Source organism: Geotrypetes seraphini, chromosome 6, assembly GCF_902459505.1.
Source record: "Geotrypetes seraphini chromosome 6, aGeoSer1.1, whole genome shotgun sequence".
NCBI lineage: Eukaryota > Metazoa > Chordata > Amphibia > Gymnophiona > Dermophiidae > Geotrypetes > Geotrypetes seraphini.
Window position 1 is genome coordinate 210,994,278 of NC_047089.1, and position 13,560 is coordinate 211,007,837.

At 43.9% G+C, this 13,560-nt stretch overlaps 1 protein-coding gene across 1 annotated transcript in view; it reads left to right on the top strand.

The window, feature by feature from the left end:
* Positions 1 to 363: 363 nt before the first annotated feature.
* LOC117362604 (G protein-coupled receptor kinase 5-like) overlaps positions 364 to 13,560 on the top strand; it is a 232,139-nt gene continuing 218,942 nt past the window's right edge. The window contains exon 1 of the mRNA XM_033949220.1: positions 364 to 1,011. Within this exon, the coding sequence (XP_033805111.1) occupies positions 960 to 1,011 (52 nt within the window). The 5' untranslated portion in view covers positions 364 to 959. The remainder of the gene's footprint in view (positions 1,012 to 13,560) is intronic.

Consider the following 13,560-nt stretch of genomic DNA (forward strand, 5'->3'; position numbering starts at 1 on the left):
GAAAGTACCCCTTCTTCATCAGATAAGAAACAAGAAAATGTCGAGAATAAAATATATACATAAATGTGAAAGGTATTACCCTTATTTCCCCTTTGTTTTATTTCTATATATTTTTACAGTGGACTAACACGTTTTACTCAAGATGGAATAGGACAAAGCCCCATCAACCATCCTATTTTATTCTAGAGCAGTTCACATGTACTGATGATATTGGGCGCTGTCTTAGCGATATATAGATATATATTTTTTTAGGTCTATGCTCCTTCCCAGCCGCCCGTCGGAAGCGAAAGGTGGGGTTTTGCCTTACAGCACCGCCCGCTTATATAAGGTGACGCTCCCGCAGCGTTGGACTCCGCCCCGTGGAAAGCGTAGCGCAGAGGTTCCGATCTGGCCCTGCCGATTGGACGTGACGGCTCTGGGGCCCCGCCTCGTCGGAACGCTGTGTAGTCCAGCTCAGTTTCAGATTGCTACAGTAGATCCGATTGTGTTATTTCCTGCCGCAGCTGGGGCGGTTAAGAGGTGATCTTCGGCTTGCGTGGGGGGATGGGGGGAGGAATTACTTTGTACTCCTGTTAGATCTGCTCGTGGATTCTCTGGATCCTGCTCCTTAGTTCACGGCTTGATCGGCATTGGGACTCGGACTCCCCCCCCCCCCCTCCTTGGGCGATGGAGGTTGATTTCTCTCCGATCCAGAGACAACCTGTTCTGCTTTGTGGGTTGTTCAACGTGATTGCAGCGCCCAGGGTCTAATCGTCGTACAGGAGCAGTATTGTGTCCCTTTGGGAAGGGGGAGACTTGCCCTGTGTGATCTTTGTTATTCAGGATCCCGCTAGGCGAAGACTTCGGTTTTGGATTTTTTTCTTCCCCCCCTTTCTTAACCACCTTGCACAATCGGAGTGTAAACGGAAATAAATCGAGCTCGTTTTTGTTTTTTTCTACGCGTGCAAACCTGGATCGATATGGAGCTGGAGAACATTGTAGCAAACACTGTGCTACTGAAAGCCAGAGAAGGTAAGGAAAATAAGATATAGAATCTGAAGTCCGATTCTTCCCCTCCTCCCCCCCCCCCCCCCCCCATGGGTTATATGCAATGCATATAGCCAGCTCTGTGCAGCGTTGATTGATACGGTGATTCCTGCCCACAAGGAACTGTGAACTTGTTTCCATTTTACTGCTGGAGGCTGAGCCTCCTGCATCGGTGACTAAATAAAATTGTATTCTTGTAGGTGTGTGCGATGAAAAAGCGAGGGGGGGGGGTGAGGGGCAGCCTGGGTAAATCACAGATTTCTGTCTGTCTGCAGTCATCTTTTTCCGAAAGCGTTTAATAAATAGCACACAGTATCGGTGATCAGCGTGAGGGCAAACCAGTGGGGGTATATTTCCTGTTTGGGGGGGGGTAATTGATATGTGAAACTACATTCATGCATAGTCATATGGTAATGCATTGTTTATATGAACGTATAGAATTGGTCCTGTATGAACTGGAGTCGGTAAATAACGCGAATATTTACTATAGTTTTGATGTTGTATATATCAGAAACTAATAATCCTGAGTGGGGTTATACTTCGTGGTGGAGGTGAGAATACACAGTTCTAGTGCAAAAGAGATAATAAATATCCTTTTGTAAAGGGGAGGGGGCGAGAAAGCCAGAGGCTGGCTTTGGATTACAGGCCCAGTCTGACAGGGGACGATAACCCGTTTGTGTAGGTATTATCCTTGGAGTTATATGTACGGGAAAAGAGCAATTTCTTACTCTTCCCCCCCAAAAAAAAAAAAAAAAATGATGATCGCTGGAGGTGCAGTAAAATCAATATTTATGCTTTTCCATAAACCAGTAGGCGGGGAAGGAGGGGGAAGTGTGCTGCTGCATTGATCAGTGTATGTACAGTATGTGTCTGCATGTACTTATTTACAGACATTCTGTTGAAATGCTGGCGCAGTGCAGGAATGGGCCAGGTGGAGTGAAAAGTGGGTTTGCTTTCATTCATTTTCTTATGTAAGGGGGGGGGGTGTTCTTAATGAAAACGAAATATATCTTATCAGTTCTACTGTTGTTCATGGATTTGTGCTGTTTTGATAGCTCAACTTGCTAAAGTGACCAAAATATCAAACCAATACAGTATTTTGTTTGCAGTAGAGGGGCCTGGATTTTTTTATTTCCCAGCACTGAAATGGAAGCAGGCATGCATAGAATTTTGATGTATGTTTATACTGTACCCCATAAAAAAAATAAAATAAAAGCATACAGTTCAAATGCCAGTGGATCTCTTTCTTTTCCAGCTGTCACAGAAGAGCCAAAGGGGCAGTGGAAAGATGGGGGGAGGGGGGATGTGTGTGAAAAGCTAGGGCATCCCTTTTTAAGAGATAATGTATTTCATCACTTTTTAAAAGAATGATTCTTTATTTGGGGAAATGATGGGATTTTACCAGTGGAGACTGTGTTGGCTACATCATTAAATCACTTCAAAAGTTAATGGCTTTGGTTTTAGACAAGAAAGGGATGGGTGACTGAGGATGCATTTATACTTTAATTTGTATGTGTGTGGGGGGGGGGGGGGGAGGGGGGTAGTTGTGATTCAGTCATTTTAAAGGATATTTGGGGGCAGGAAGGAATTCTTGTGCTCCTCCCCTCTTCTCCTGTGTAACTAACAAGTGATGCAGAGACGGGAAATAGGAATGGGTTCCCTGCATTCCTTTAGGTTGTTGATTGAGAGAGCTTTTAAACAGATACAGAATTTGACTTGATGACTGTCGGGCATTCTTTCAATCTGCACAAAGTCCCTTTTCTAAGAGGTTGCAAGCAATCTAAAGAAATAAGAACATAAGAATTGCCATACTGGGACAGACCGAAGGTTCATCAAGCCCAATATCCTGTTTTCAACAGTGGCCAACCAGGTCCCAAGTACTTAGCTAGATCTCAAGTAGTAAAACAGATTTTATGCTGCGTATCCTAAGAATAATCAGTGGCTTTCCCTACGCCATCTCAATAATGACATGTGGACTTCTCTTTTATGAAATTAAACCCTTTTAAAACCCCGCTAAGCTAACTGATTTCACCACATTCTGCGGCAACGAATTCCAGAGTTTTAATTACAAGTTGCGTGAAGAAATATTTTCTCCAGTTTGTTTTAAATCTACTACTCAGTAGGTTCATCACATGCCCCCTAGTTCTAGTATTTTTGTAACGAGTAAACAAAGCAATTCACATCTACCCTTTCCATTCCATTCAGTATTTTATAGACCTCTATTATATCACCCCTGAGCCATCTCTTCTCCACTCCTTGGTGGTCCAGCGGTGAACCGGGAGAGGAGCAATCTTCCTATGCTCCTGCCCCATGCAGAGCCGCCATCTAAAATGGCTGTTGTGAATTCTCGTGGCAACCTTGTGAGACCACAGAAACTCGCAAAGTTGTCTTGAGAACTTGGGGCAGCCATTTTCGATAGCAACTCTGTGTGGAGCAGGAGCGCAGGAAGATCACTCCTGCCCTGGTTCACCACTGAACCACCAGAGCTTTCAAGGTAGGTTTTCAAGAGGTCTAGGAGGTGGGAGGTGGGAGGGAGTGATGTTTCAGAATTGGCCGGGATAGGAGGTGGGAGGGATCCCTCCTGTCCTGACTCATTGCTGGACCACCAGAGCTTATGGCGGGTCTGCAAAGGGACAGGGTGCAGAGCTGGCAGGGGGAAGGAAGGAGGGAGTGGGGCTGGGAGCAGAGCCTGGCAGGGCGCTTGAATATAAACCCTTGGTTTATATTCGAGTTAACCTTTCCTCCCTTTTTAGGAGGAAAAAAAGGTTACCTTGGATCGGTTTATATTCAGGTATATATGGTAAATGGTGTTGTATTGGATTTCCTGGGTGAACTTATTTTAGGGATTTATATCAAATTGATCATGTTATGATCACTGTCATTAAGCGGCCCCAGCACCATTACCTCCTGCACCAATACATGCGCTTCACAAAGAACTAGGTCTAGAATTGCTTCGCCCCTCTTTGGATCCTGAAGAAGTTGCTCCATAAAGCAGTCCTTGGTTTCATCAAGGGATTATATCTTCCTAGCATGCCCTGAGTTTACATATACCCAGTCGGTGTCGGGGTAGTAGAAATCACCCATTGTTATTGTGTTACCCAGTTTGTTAGCCCCCTTAATTTGTAATAACATTTCAGCATATGTCCGTTCATCCTGGTTGGGCAGACGGTAGTACACTCCTATCACTATCTTTTTCCGCTTTACACATGGAATTTATACCCCTAGGGATTCCAAGGTGTGTTTCTGCTCCTGTAGAATTTTCAGTCCATTCAGTTTAAGGCCCTCCTTAACATATAACACCATCCTCCTGTTTTACTAAGGTGCGCTATGTGTTTTAGTACGCGTTTAGCGTGTGCTAAATCCACATGCGCGCTTAATGCTAACACGTCCATAGACTAACATGCATGCGTTAGCGTTTAGCACATTGTTAGCGCGTGCTAAAACGCTTAGATCACCTTAGTAAAAGGAGCCCTATGTCTCCACCAGTTCGATCCACGTTATCACTGCGATACCGTGATATGACAGTGACCCATTGATTATCTTCCTTCCGCCAAGTCTCAGAGATGCCTATTATATCTATCTTTTCATTTAGCGCAATATATTAAAATTCTCCTATCGTGTTTCTTAGGCTTCTGGCATTTGCATACAGACATTTCAAACAATGTTTATCATATATATTTACAATTTATTCAGTAGTTGACATGGATAATTTGCAATCTTTAAAATCAGCCTGCTCTGTATTTAAAGAAACCTGCGGCCCGCATTGCAATCTCGCTATTGGGATGCTCCGTCTTCCCTTATATGATGATATCCTTTAAAGAAACCTTGTTCCGAACCATGCTCTTTAGAGCAACTGTCTGCCTTCCCCCAGTTTCTAGTTTAAAAGCTGATTTATGTCCTTTTTTAAATGTTGATGCTAGTGGGTGCATTGTTGTGGTGGGAGGAAGAATTTCATTGTGAGAGTCAGAACCAGATTTAAATATACATAAGCTTGACTTGTATATGGTCTTGTGAGACTGTCGTGGGAACTCACTGCAGCCATTTTTGATTGCGGCTCTGCACGGGGCAGGAGCATTGGAAGATTACTCCTACCCCACTTTATCGCTAGACCACAAAGGCTTTAAAGATAAGGCATAGAGGGGTCCAGGAGGGAAGGTGGTTTAGAGTCAGCTGGAACAGGATGTGGGCAGGATCGCTTACTCACCGCTGGACTACCAGGGCTTAAGGCAGGCAACTGGTCCAGGTGGGATGAGGGCTTAGACCAGAAGATTTGAATTAGAGAATGATATGGGGACTGTTTCCCTCTGCTAGCCGCTGCTAACCCACAGGAACTGGGAAACAAATCGGCTCTTCGCCACGGGTATGGGAACAAGGCTTTTCACCACCTCACGGAGTGATAAATGGCTTTGACACAGCAGATCCTTCACTGTGGGGATGCTTCCTTTCCCACCTCTCCCGTCCAATCCCCCCACTTAGTGATTGTGAGTCTGTCTGCAGCCCCCCCCTCATTGTTGCAGTTCCATCTGCAGCCCCCCTTCGTGATTGCAGGTCCAACAGCCCCCCTCCCTCGCACCCTCCATTGCTCCCAATCAGCGACCGGAAGTTACATTGGAAGAAGGGACTTAGCTGGAACAAGATCCTGGAGCACCTCTGCATGCAATGTTGCCTGCCTCTTCATCCACGAATCTTCTAAGAGGCTGGTAGGCCCGCCTCCAGAGGCGCAAAGGGGTTGACCCAGGGAAGTTGCAGGTTTTTTTTTTTCTGGTTTTGATCTGTGATCAGGAACAACGAAGGGGGGCTGTTGGACCTGCGATAGGGAGGGAGGGGAGCTGCTGGACTCGCAAGGGGGAGGGCTGCTGCTGCACCCACAGAGGAGGGAGGAGCTTAGTTGGGCAGCTGGAGCTGAAGGTAAGGGAGACGGTTGCTGGATCTGGTCTGGGGATTGGGGGAAGGGAAAGAGGTGTTGGGCCCATGTGGTAGATGGAGTGGAGCTGGAGGGGAGAGGTGCCAGACCCACACCTGTGCATTGAAGGGAGTATTAGAGGTGTTGGACCCATGGGAAGGGGGCTAGAGGGAAGGGAGAGAGGTGCAGGACCTGCTGGGAGGAAGAAAGGGAAGGGAAAGAGAGAAGCTGAACCAAGGGGATGAAGGAAGAGAGTGAAATATTGAACATATTGGAGGGCGGGAGGAAAGAGAGAGTGTATGAGACATATTGGTGTAAAAGAGGGGAGAAGCTGGACACAAGGAGATATACAAAAAGAGGGGAAGGAGTTAGTGAGCATGGATGGCAACAGGGACGAAAGGGGAAATTTTACATGGGGGTAGTATATGGACACGGGGATAATTCTAGACATGGAAGGGTATATGAACATAGAGAGAAGATGGCTAGACATGGGGGAGAATAATAACGCAGAAGGAAGATGCTGGACAGAGGGGCATAGGGATATAGAGGAGTGATACTGTACATAGGAGGAGGAGATCATAGAATGGTGAGATGACGAAGACGGCGAGATGGGCACAAGGTAAATACTAGAAAAGGACATATAGAAGAAATAGAGAAGGGAGATGCTGAACATGTGGAACAATACATACACAGACAGAAGAAATGTCAAATGGTCAGGAGACACTGGCAAGTTAGTTAAGAGAAAACAAAAGAAAACAGGCCCGTGAGATCTCTCAGAGAGAGAAAGAGATAATGGTTATTGTGGATGGGCAGACTAGATGGGCCATTTGGCCTTTATCTGCCATGTTTCTGTTTCTATGAGACCAACATGATTTGAAGAATAAAATGAAGAAACAACAAAAGGTAGAAAAAAAAAGTATTTTCTATTTTGTGATTACAATATATCAGACTTAAAATATGTATCCTGCTAGAGCTGGTGTAAGACACAACTGGGGTTCGCAAAGCCCAGGCTGTGCTTCTTTAGCTTCCAGCTAGCTTAGAGCTCTCTCTGACTATGGGGCAGTTGCTCTAGTTGCATTTCCCTAACACTATTCCTGTCATGTGTAACTGTGGTATTCTGTTAGCATTCTGTAGTAATTTTGCTTATTCAGTATTCTCGGTAATAGAGGGGATATTTGTGAAGGGGAGGAGAGACAGGGGTTTTGTTGATCCTTGCTCTGTATTATTTGTGTTTAAAAAATGACAATTGTACAGAATATTGTTTCTTTTCATACTTTAATAAATAAGTTCCATATAAAATCAGAGGGTTTGCAGGGACAAGGCGGGGATGGGGACCGAGTTTGTGGGGACAGCGACACATTTTTTCCCCATGTCATTCTCTAACTTGAATATAAACCAAGACCCACATTATTGGGCCTTTTTTGGCCTATAAATCTTTGTTTATATTCTACTATGTGTAGTAAATATTATAGCTTAGGAGCCATTGTAAGCAGAAATGTAGCCCTGGTGAAAGCCAAGATCCTCTTGGACAAAGCAAATGGCACACAGGTGGTGATGGGGACTCTTCTACGATGATACTACTGTCCTGAGGGATCCCCCTTCTGATACAGTCAGCCTGGCTGATCAGGTGCATTTGGAGTAATTTGTGTAACTAAAATAGTTTCACCCCTACTGCAGACACACATTTTCTCTCTTCCTAAGTTCATTTCCACATATACCTTCTCTATTGTTATCCAGCTACTTTTCCAATACAGTCCATCTCCATCCCAGCTAGTCCTTGCCGTCATCGACATCCAATCCCTGCCAGTCAGCCCTTGCCATCCTGTCTCTGCTTCCAACCCCTATAGGGTAGCTTTCCCCATAAAATTTTTGTAATCCTCCTCTATTTGCGTCCATAGATTTGTTAGCAGTTCCATCTCTGGAACAGTTTGGAAGTTTTTTGGAGGAGGGTTTCCCTTTGGGCGTTGAACAGCTGAAATTTGCTGAGTCATGTGATTCTAGAACTCCCATACTGCTCTTGGTCTTGTGAGAATAGTGAAGGAGTTTGGGCAGCATGTAGTTCAAACTTAGGGAGCTGAATGGCAGAGGTCAAAAACAGAACAGCTGATGTAGATGAGAAAGAAGGGGCCACACTTATGTTTTGACGGGGATCATCACTGGCCCTGGCCTTGCAATGAAGAGAACTGGTATAAAATGTTTCACACTTTAAGGTTTCCTAAGGACCTGGAGATGTGGTGGAAGGGGTAGATTGTAGCCAACTTTGGTCTTCTGCTGAATTCACTGCATTAATGGATACAGAAGGAATGGAGCACAGCACATGTGCACTGAGACACAGACTGGGATAGGAAGTAATGTCCTTTCATGAATTGAGAACTGGTTGAAAGACAGAAAACAGAGAGTGGGTTTAAATTGTGGCAGACGGGGGGTTTGTAGGTATTTCCTTGTTGCACTATTTTGCTCACTAGTTGTTGTTACTCCGTCCTGCTGGGTTGCGCAGATATGGAATGGGGTCAGGGGAGGGGCTTTGTTTGTAAAGCCATTTTTATTGACACCGGTTGCTTTGGTGTGCTGTTCATGTGGATTTGTACATGTCCTCAATAAAAAATGTTTAAACATAAATGGTCAGTATTCTCGATGGAGAAGAGTAAATGGTGGGATACCCCAAGGGTCTGTGCTGAGAACGCTGATCTAGAGATAGCCATAACTAGTGAGATAATTAAATTTGCTGATGACACAAGGTTGTTTAAAGTTGTTAAATTGCAAGAGGATTGTGAAAAAATTGCAAGAAGACCTTGTGAGACTGGGAGTCAAAATGGCAGATCACGTTTAATGTGAGCAAGTGCAAAGTGATGCATGTGGGAAAGAGGAACCTGAACTATAGCTGTGTGATGCTGGGTTCTGTGTTAAGAGTCACTGCCCAGGAAAAGGATCTGGATGTCATTGTTGAGGATATGTTGAAACCCTCAATGTGTAGCGGCTGCTAAGAAAGCAAATAGAATGTTAGAAATTATCAGGAAAGGAATGGAAAACAAAGATGGAAGTGTTATAATGCCCTTGTTATTGCTCTATGGTACGGCCGTACCTCAAATACTGTGGGCGGTTATGGTCACCATATCTCAAAAAAGATATAACGGAATTAGAAAAGGTACAGAGAAGGGAGACAAAAATGATAAAAGGGATGGGATGACTTCCCTATGAGGAAAGGCTAAAGCAGCTAGGACAATTCAGCTTGGAGAAGAGCCAGCTCAGGTGTGATATGATAGAGGTCTATAACATAATGAGTGGAGTAAAACATAAGAACATAAGAAACACCTTCACCGAATCAGACCTTTTGGTCCATCCAATCCGGTGACCCGCACACGCGGAGGCCAAGCCAGGTGTTCCCCGATGAAACCTGTTTACCCGTATCCATCGATGTGATTTGCAAGAAGGTGTGCATCCAACTTGCCCTTGAAACCCAGAATGATGGTCTCCGTCACAACCTCCTCCGGGAGAGCATTCCAAGCGTCCACCACTCGCTGCGTGAAACAGAACTTCCTGGTATTTGTCCTGAACCTGTCGCCTCTCAACTTCAATCCATGACCTCTTGTCTGATTCACATTTGACAATGTGAATAACAATGCTTCTTGCTCTATTTTGTCGAATCCTTTTATTATCTAATAAGTCTCTATCATATCCCCTCGCAGTCTTCTCTTCTCAAGAGTAAATAAGCCCAGTTTCCTGAGGCGATCTTTGTAGCTCAAATTTTCCATACCTAATACTAGCTTCGTAGCTCGCCTCTGCACCCTCTCCAGCAGGGTCACATCCTTCTTTAGGTAGGGAGACCAGTGCTGGACACAGTACTCCAGGTGTGGTCTGACCATTGCTCTGTAAAGCGGCATTATGACGTCCGCTGATCTACTCGTGATTCCCTTCTTTATCATGCCCAACATCCTGTTTGCCTTCTTTGCCGCCGATGCGCACTGCGCCGATGGCTTCAGGGTCCTGTCAATCAGTATCCCCAGATCCCTTTCTTGTTCACTCTTGCCCAATGTTACACCTAACATTTTATATTCATGTTCCTTGTTTTTCCTTCCCAGGTGCATCACTTTGCATTTCTCTACATTAAACTTCATCTGCCACTTTTCCACCCATTTCCCTAGCTGGTTCAAATCTCTTTGGAGTTCTTCAATGTCCATTAGTGACCCTACTGTCCGGCATAGTTTCGTGGTCATCTGCAAACTTGATTATATTACTCGTTGTTTTCTCTTCCAGGTCATTTATGAAGATATTGAACAAAATGGGCCCAAGAACCGAGCCCTGGGGCACACCGCTTGTCACTTTTTCCCAGTCCGAGAACTTCCCATTTATGCTTACCCTCTGCAATCTGTTCTCCAGCCATCTACCTATCCATCTTAGGATGTCCCCCTTTATTCCATGGCATTCTAGTTTTCTCATAAGCCTCGCGTGTGGGACCTTGTCAAATGCTTTCTGAAAGTCCAAATATATTATGTCCACCGGGTCTCCTCTATCGATGTGTTTGTTCACCTTCTCAAAAAATTGTAGCAAGTTTGTCAGACATGACTTTCCCTTTCTGAAGCCGTGTTGACTGGTTCTCATCAGATCATGATTATCCAAATGTTGCACTATACTATCCTTGATTATTGCTTCTACCATCTTCCCAGGAATCGACGTAAGACTCACAGGTCTATAGTTGCCTGGTTCACCTCTCGATCCTTTTTTGAAGATTGGGATGACATTTGCTATCTTCCAGTCGTCTGGTATTTGACCTGTTCTGATTGTCAAATTTGCAAGGGATTGTAATAACTCTCCTATTTCTACCTTAAGTTCTTTTAGGACTCTTGGGTGAATTCCATCCGGTCCAGGGGATTTGTCACTTTTTAGTTTGTCGATCTGATTGTATATCATGTCCAAGTCCACATTCACTGTGGTGAGGCTATCTTCATCTTCTCCCTTAAATACTTTCTCTGCTTCGGGCAGTAATGTAGTGTCCTCCTTGGTAAAGACAGACGCGAAGAATGAATTTAGCCTATCAGCAATCTGTTTATCTTCCTTAATGCACCCTTTTCTTCCTTGGTCATCTAGAGGGCCCACTGCCTCCTTAGCTGGTTTTTTCCCTTTTATGTATCTAAAGAAGGGTTTGAAGTTTTTGGCTTCTTGTGCTAACTTTTTCTCATAAACCTGTTTGGCGTCTCTTACCGCCTTGTGACAATTCTTTTTGTCGACCTTGTGACTGTTCCAGGCCTCCGTTGTTTGTTCGCGTTTCCATTTTTTGAACGAGTTCCTCTTGCCCTTACTGCATCCTTCACCCCTTTAGTTAACCAAGCTGGTTCTCCTTTGTACTTATTTTTCCTTCCTTTGGATATCCGCGGAATGTAGAGATTCTGCGCTTCGGTGACGGTATTTTTTAGTAGGGACCATGCTTGATCAACCGTTTTGATTTCAGCTGTCTTTTTCCTGAGCCGTTTTTTAACCATGACTCTCAGGGTAGATGTGAATCGCTTGTTCACTCTTTCCAGAAAATACTGGAATTAGGGGACATGCGATGAAACTACTAAGTAGTAGATTTAAAACAAACTGGAGAAAATATTTCTTCACACAACTTGTGATTAAAACTCTGGAATTAATTTTTGGAGAACGTGGTGAAATCAGTTACCTTAGCGGGGTTTAAAAAAAATTTGGATAATCCTAAAAGAGAGGTTCATAGGCCATTATTGAGATGGCTTGGGGAAATCCACTGCTTATTCCTAGAATAAGTGGCATAAAATCTGTGTTACTACTTGGGATCAAGCTAGGGACCTGTGTTGGCCACTGTTGGAAGCAGGATACTGATCGTGATGAGCATTCGGTCTGTCCCAATAAGATAATTCTTATGTTCTTCTGAAATAATTTGGTTAATTATTTAGAAGTTATGTTGCATATATACACTCTTTTTTTTTTTTTGTCCACAACTTTTAAAAATTTTAGGAACGTGTGAGAAGTTCAAGAAACTAAAGGAGTGGCATGAATTAGCTGTAGTCTGTATTTTTTCTAGGAATGTGCAGGGCCAAAAAGTTTGGCTTGTGCTCATTTTAAATCAAATTTTCCCAATTTCTCTCTGATTTTTTTTTTTTTCCCTTTGTTTTTTTACCTCGTTTTTCTTTATGCTTTCATTTGTGAGTGCTAATGCTTTTATTATGCCTGGAAATTAATTGTAGATATGTTAATTTATAGATATTAAATGTGTACAGGTGACTTGCACAAACTACTATTTTTAGATACCCAGTTAAACTTTGTACTCGCAAATGCACACCCCTCTGTCTCACAATGCAGACATATCAGAAGCGACTTAAATACCTAAATATGCATATCTTAGGGAGATGGAGACTGGAGGATGGACGAGATGGATCTGGTGGAGACCTTTCAAATACCTTAAAGCTGTAAATAACAGAAGACAGATAAAAGCCAGCAAGGTGGCTAGAGTTATACCTGCCCCTCTGAGCAGAACATGCAAGTCACCTCTTCTGTGCCTTTAAGATTGTACCTGCTGCTCCTTGTAGGTTACATCCCTATGATGTTTGTTTTTTCTTGGATTTTATCTTCTTGCCTAGACAGGGATCCTCTGTATTTATCCTAGGCCTTTCAGGATAAATACAGATAAGCCACAGGCCACGTGCAGTAGAAAAGAAGCTTGAGCATCAGAGGTTATAGTTATAGTATGTGACTAAAAAGGGGTCTAAGGAGTAGACAAACATAGCCTTGTTTTCAGCTGTTTGTTCTAACCAGGGAATCCAAGATTCAAATCCTACTTCTACCATTGACTCTGGTCATGATCTTGGGTAAGTTGCTTCACTCTCCATCGTCTCAGATACAGCCTTAGATTGTAAATTTGCCTGTTCCTTATCAGTTAGATAGAAAAAATCACTCTATCTAATATATGCACCTTTTCACTCTTGTTACATTGTGTGTAACTTGTCCCCAATTTCTATATTTGACTGTTCCTTATCAGTAGCAGATGAATCCAGAAATGAGTGGGTTAAGGCTGTGGTTGCCTTTTTTTGAGCCAAGTGCTTCAGGTCTGCAACCGCGTTCACAAGACTGCAATGTCAGGCATCAGCAAATAAAAAATTACCTTTTGCTGCAACAAAAGCAAATGGATTGCTCACTGACAATCTAGTATTCTCTATCTCCAGCAGGCAGATGGATGGTCTTTTCAAGCGCCTAGTTTCTTTGGCATTGCTCCTGTTTTAGTTATCTAATTCAGTGGAGCAGGGGGTTTTACATCTCTGGGATACACTTGGTAGTGCCAGGTCCCTACCCACCCCCGGGCCTCCTCACAATCCAAAAAATAAAAAAGAGAGAGGACTGATAAACCTAGGTGAGCCAGCCTTCCAACTGTGTGCTAAGATGGCCCTGGCAGTTGTTGCATGGAGGTGTGTATGTGCTCATGCTTTCGCCATCACCACCTCCTCCTTCTTGTGTGTGCTGCAGCTGATCCCTGCTGTGGGCTCTTGCTGCATGGAGGAGTGTGTATACTCCAGCTCTGAGTTTTTCTACTCCATGACGATTTGTGTTGCAGCCGCTCTCTGTTGTGGGCTGAATGGCTTTGGCCATTGCTGCATAGAGAAGTGTGTATTTACATACTTTCTATT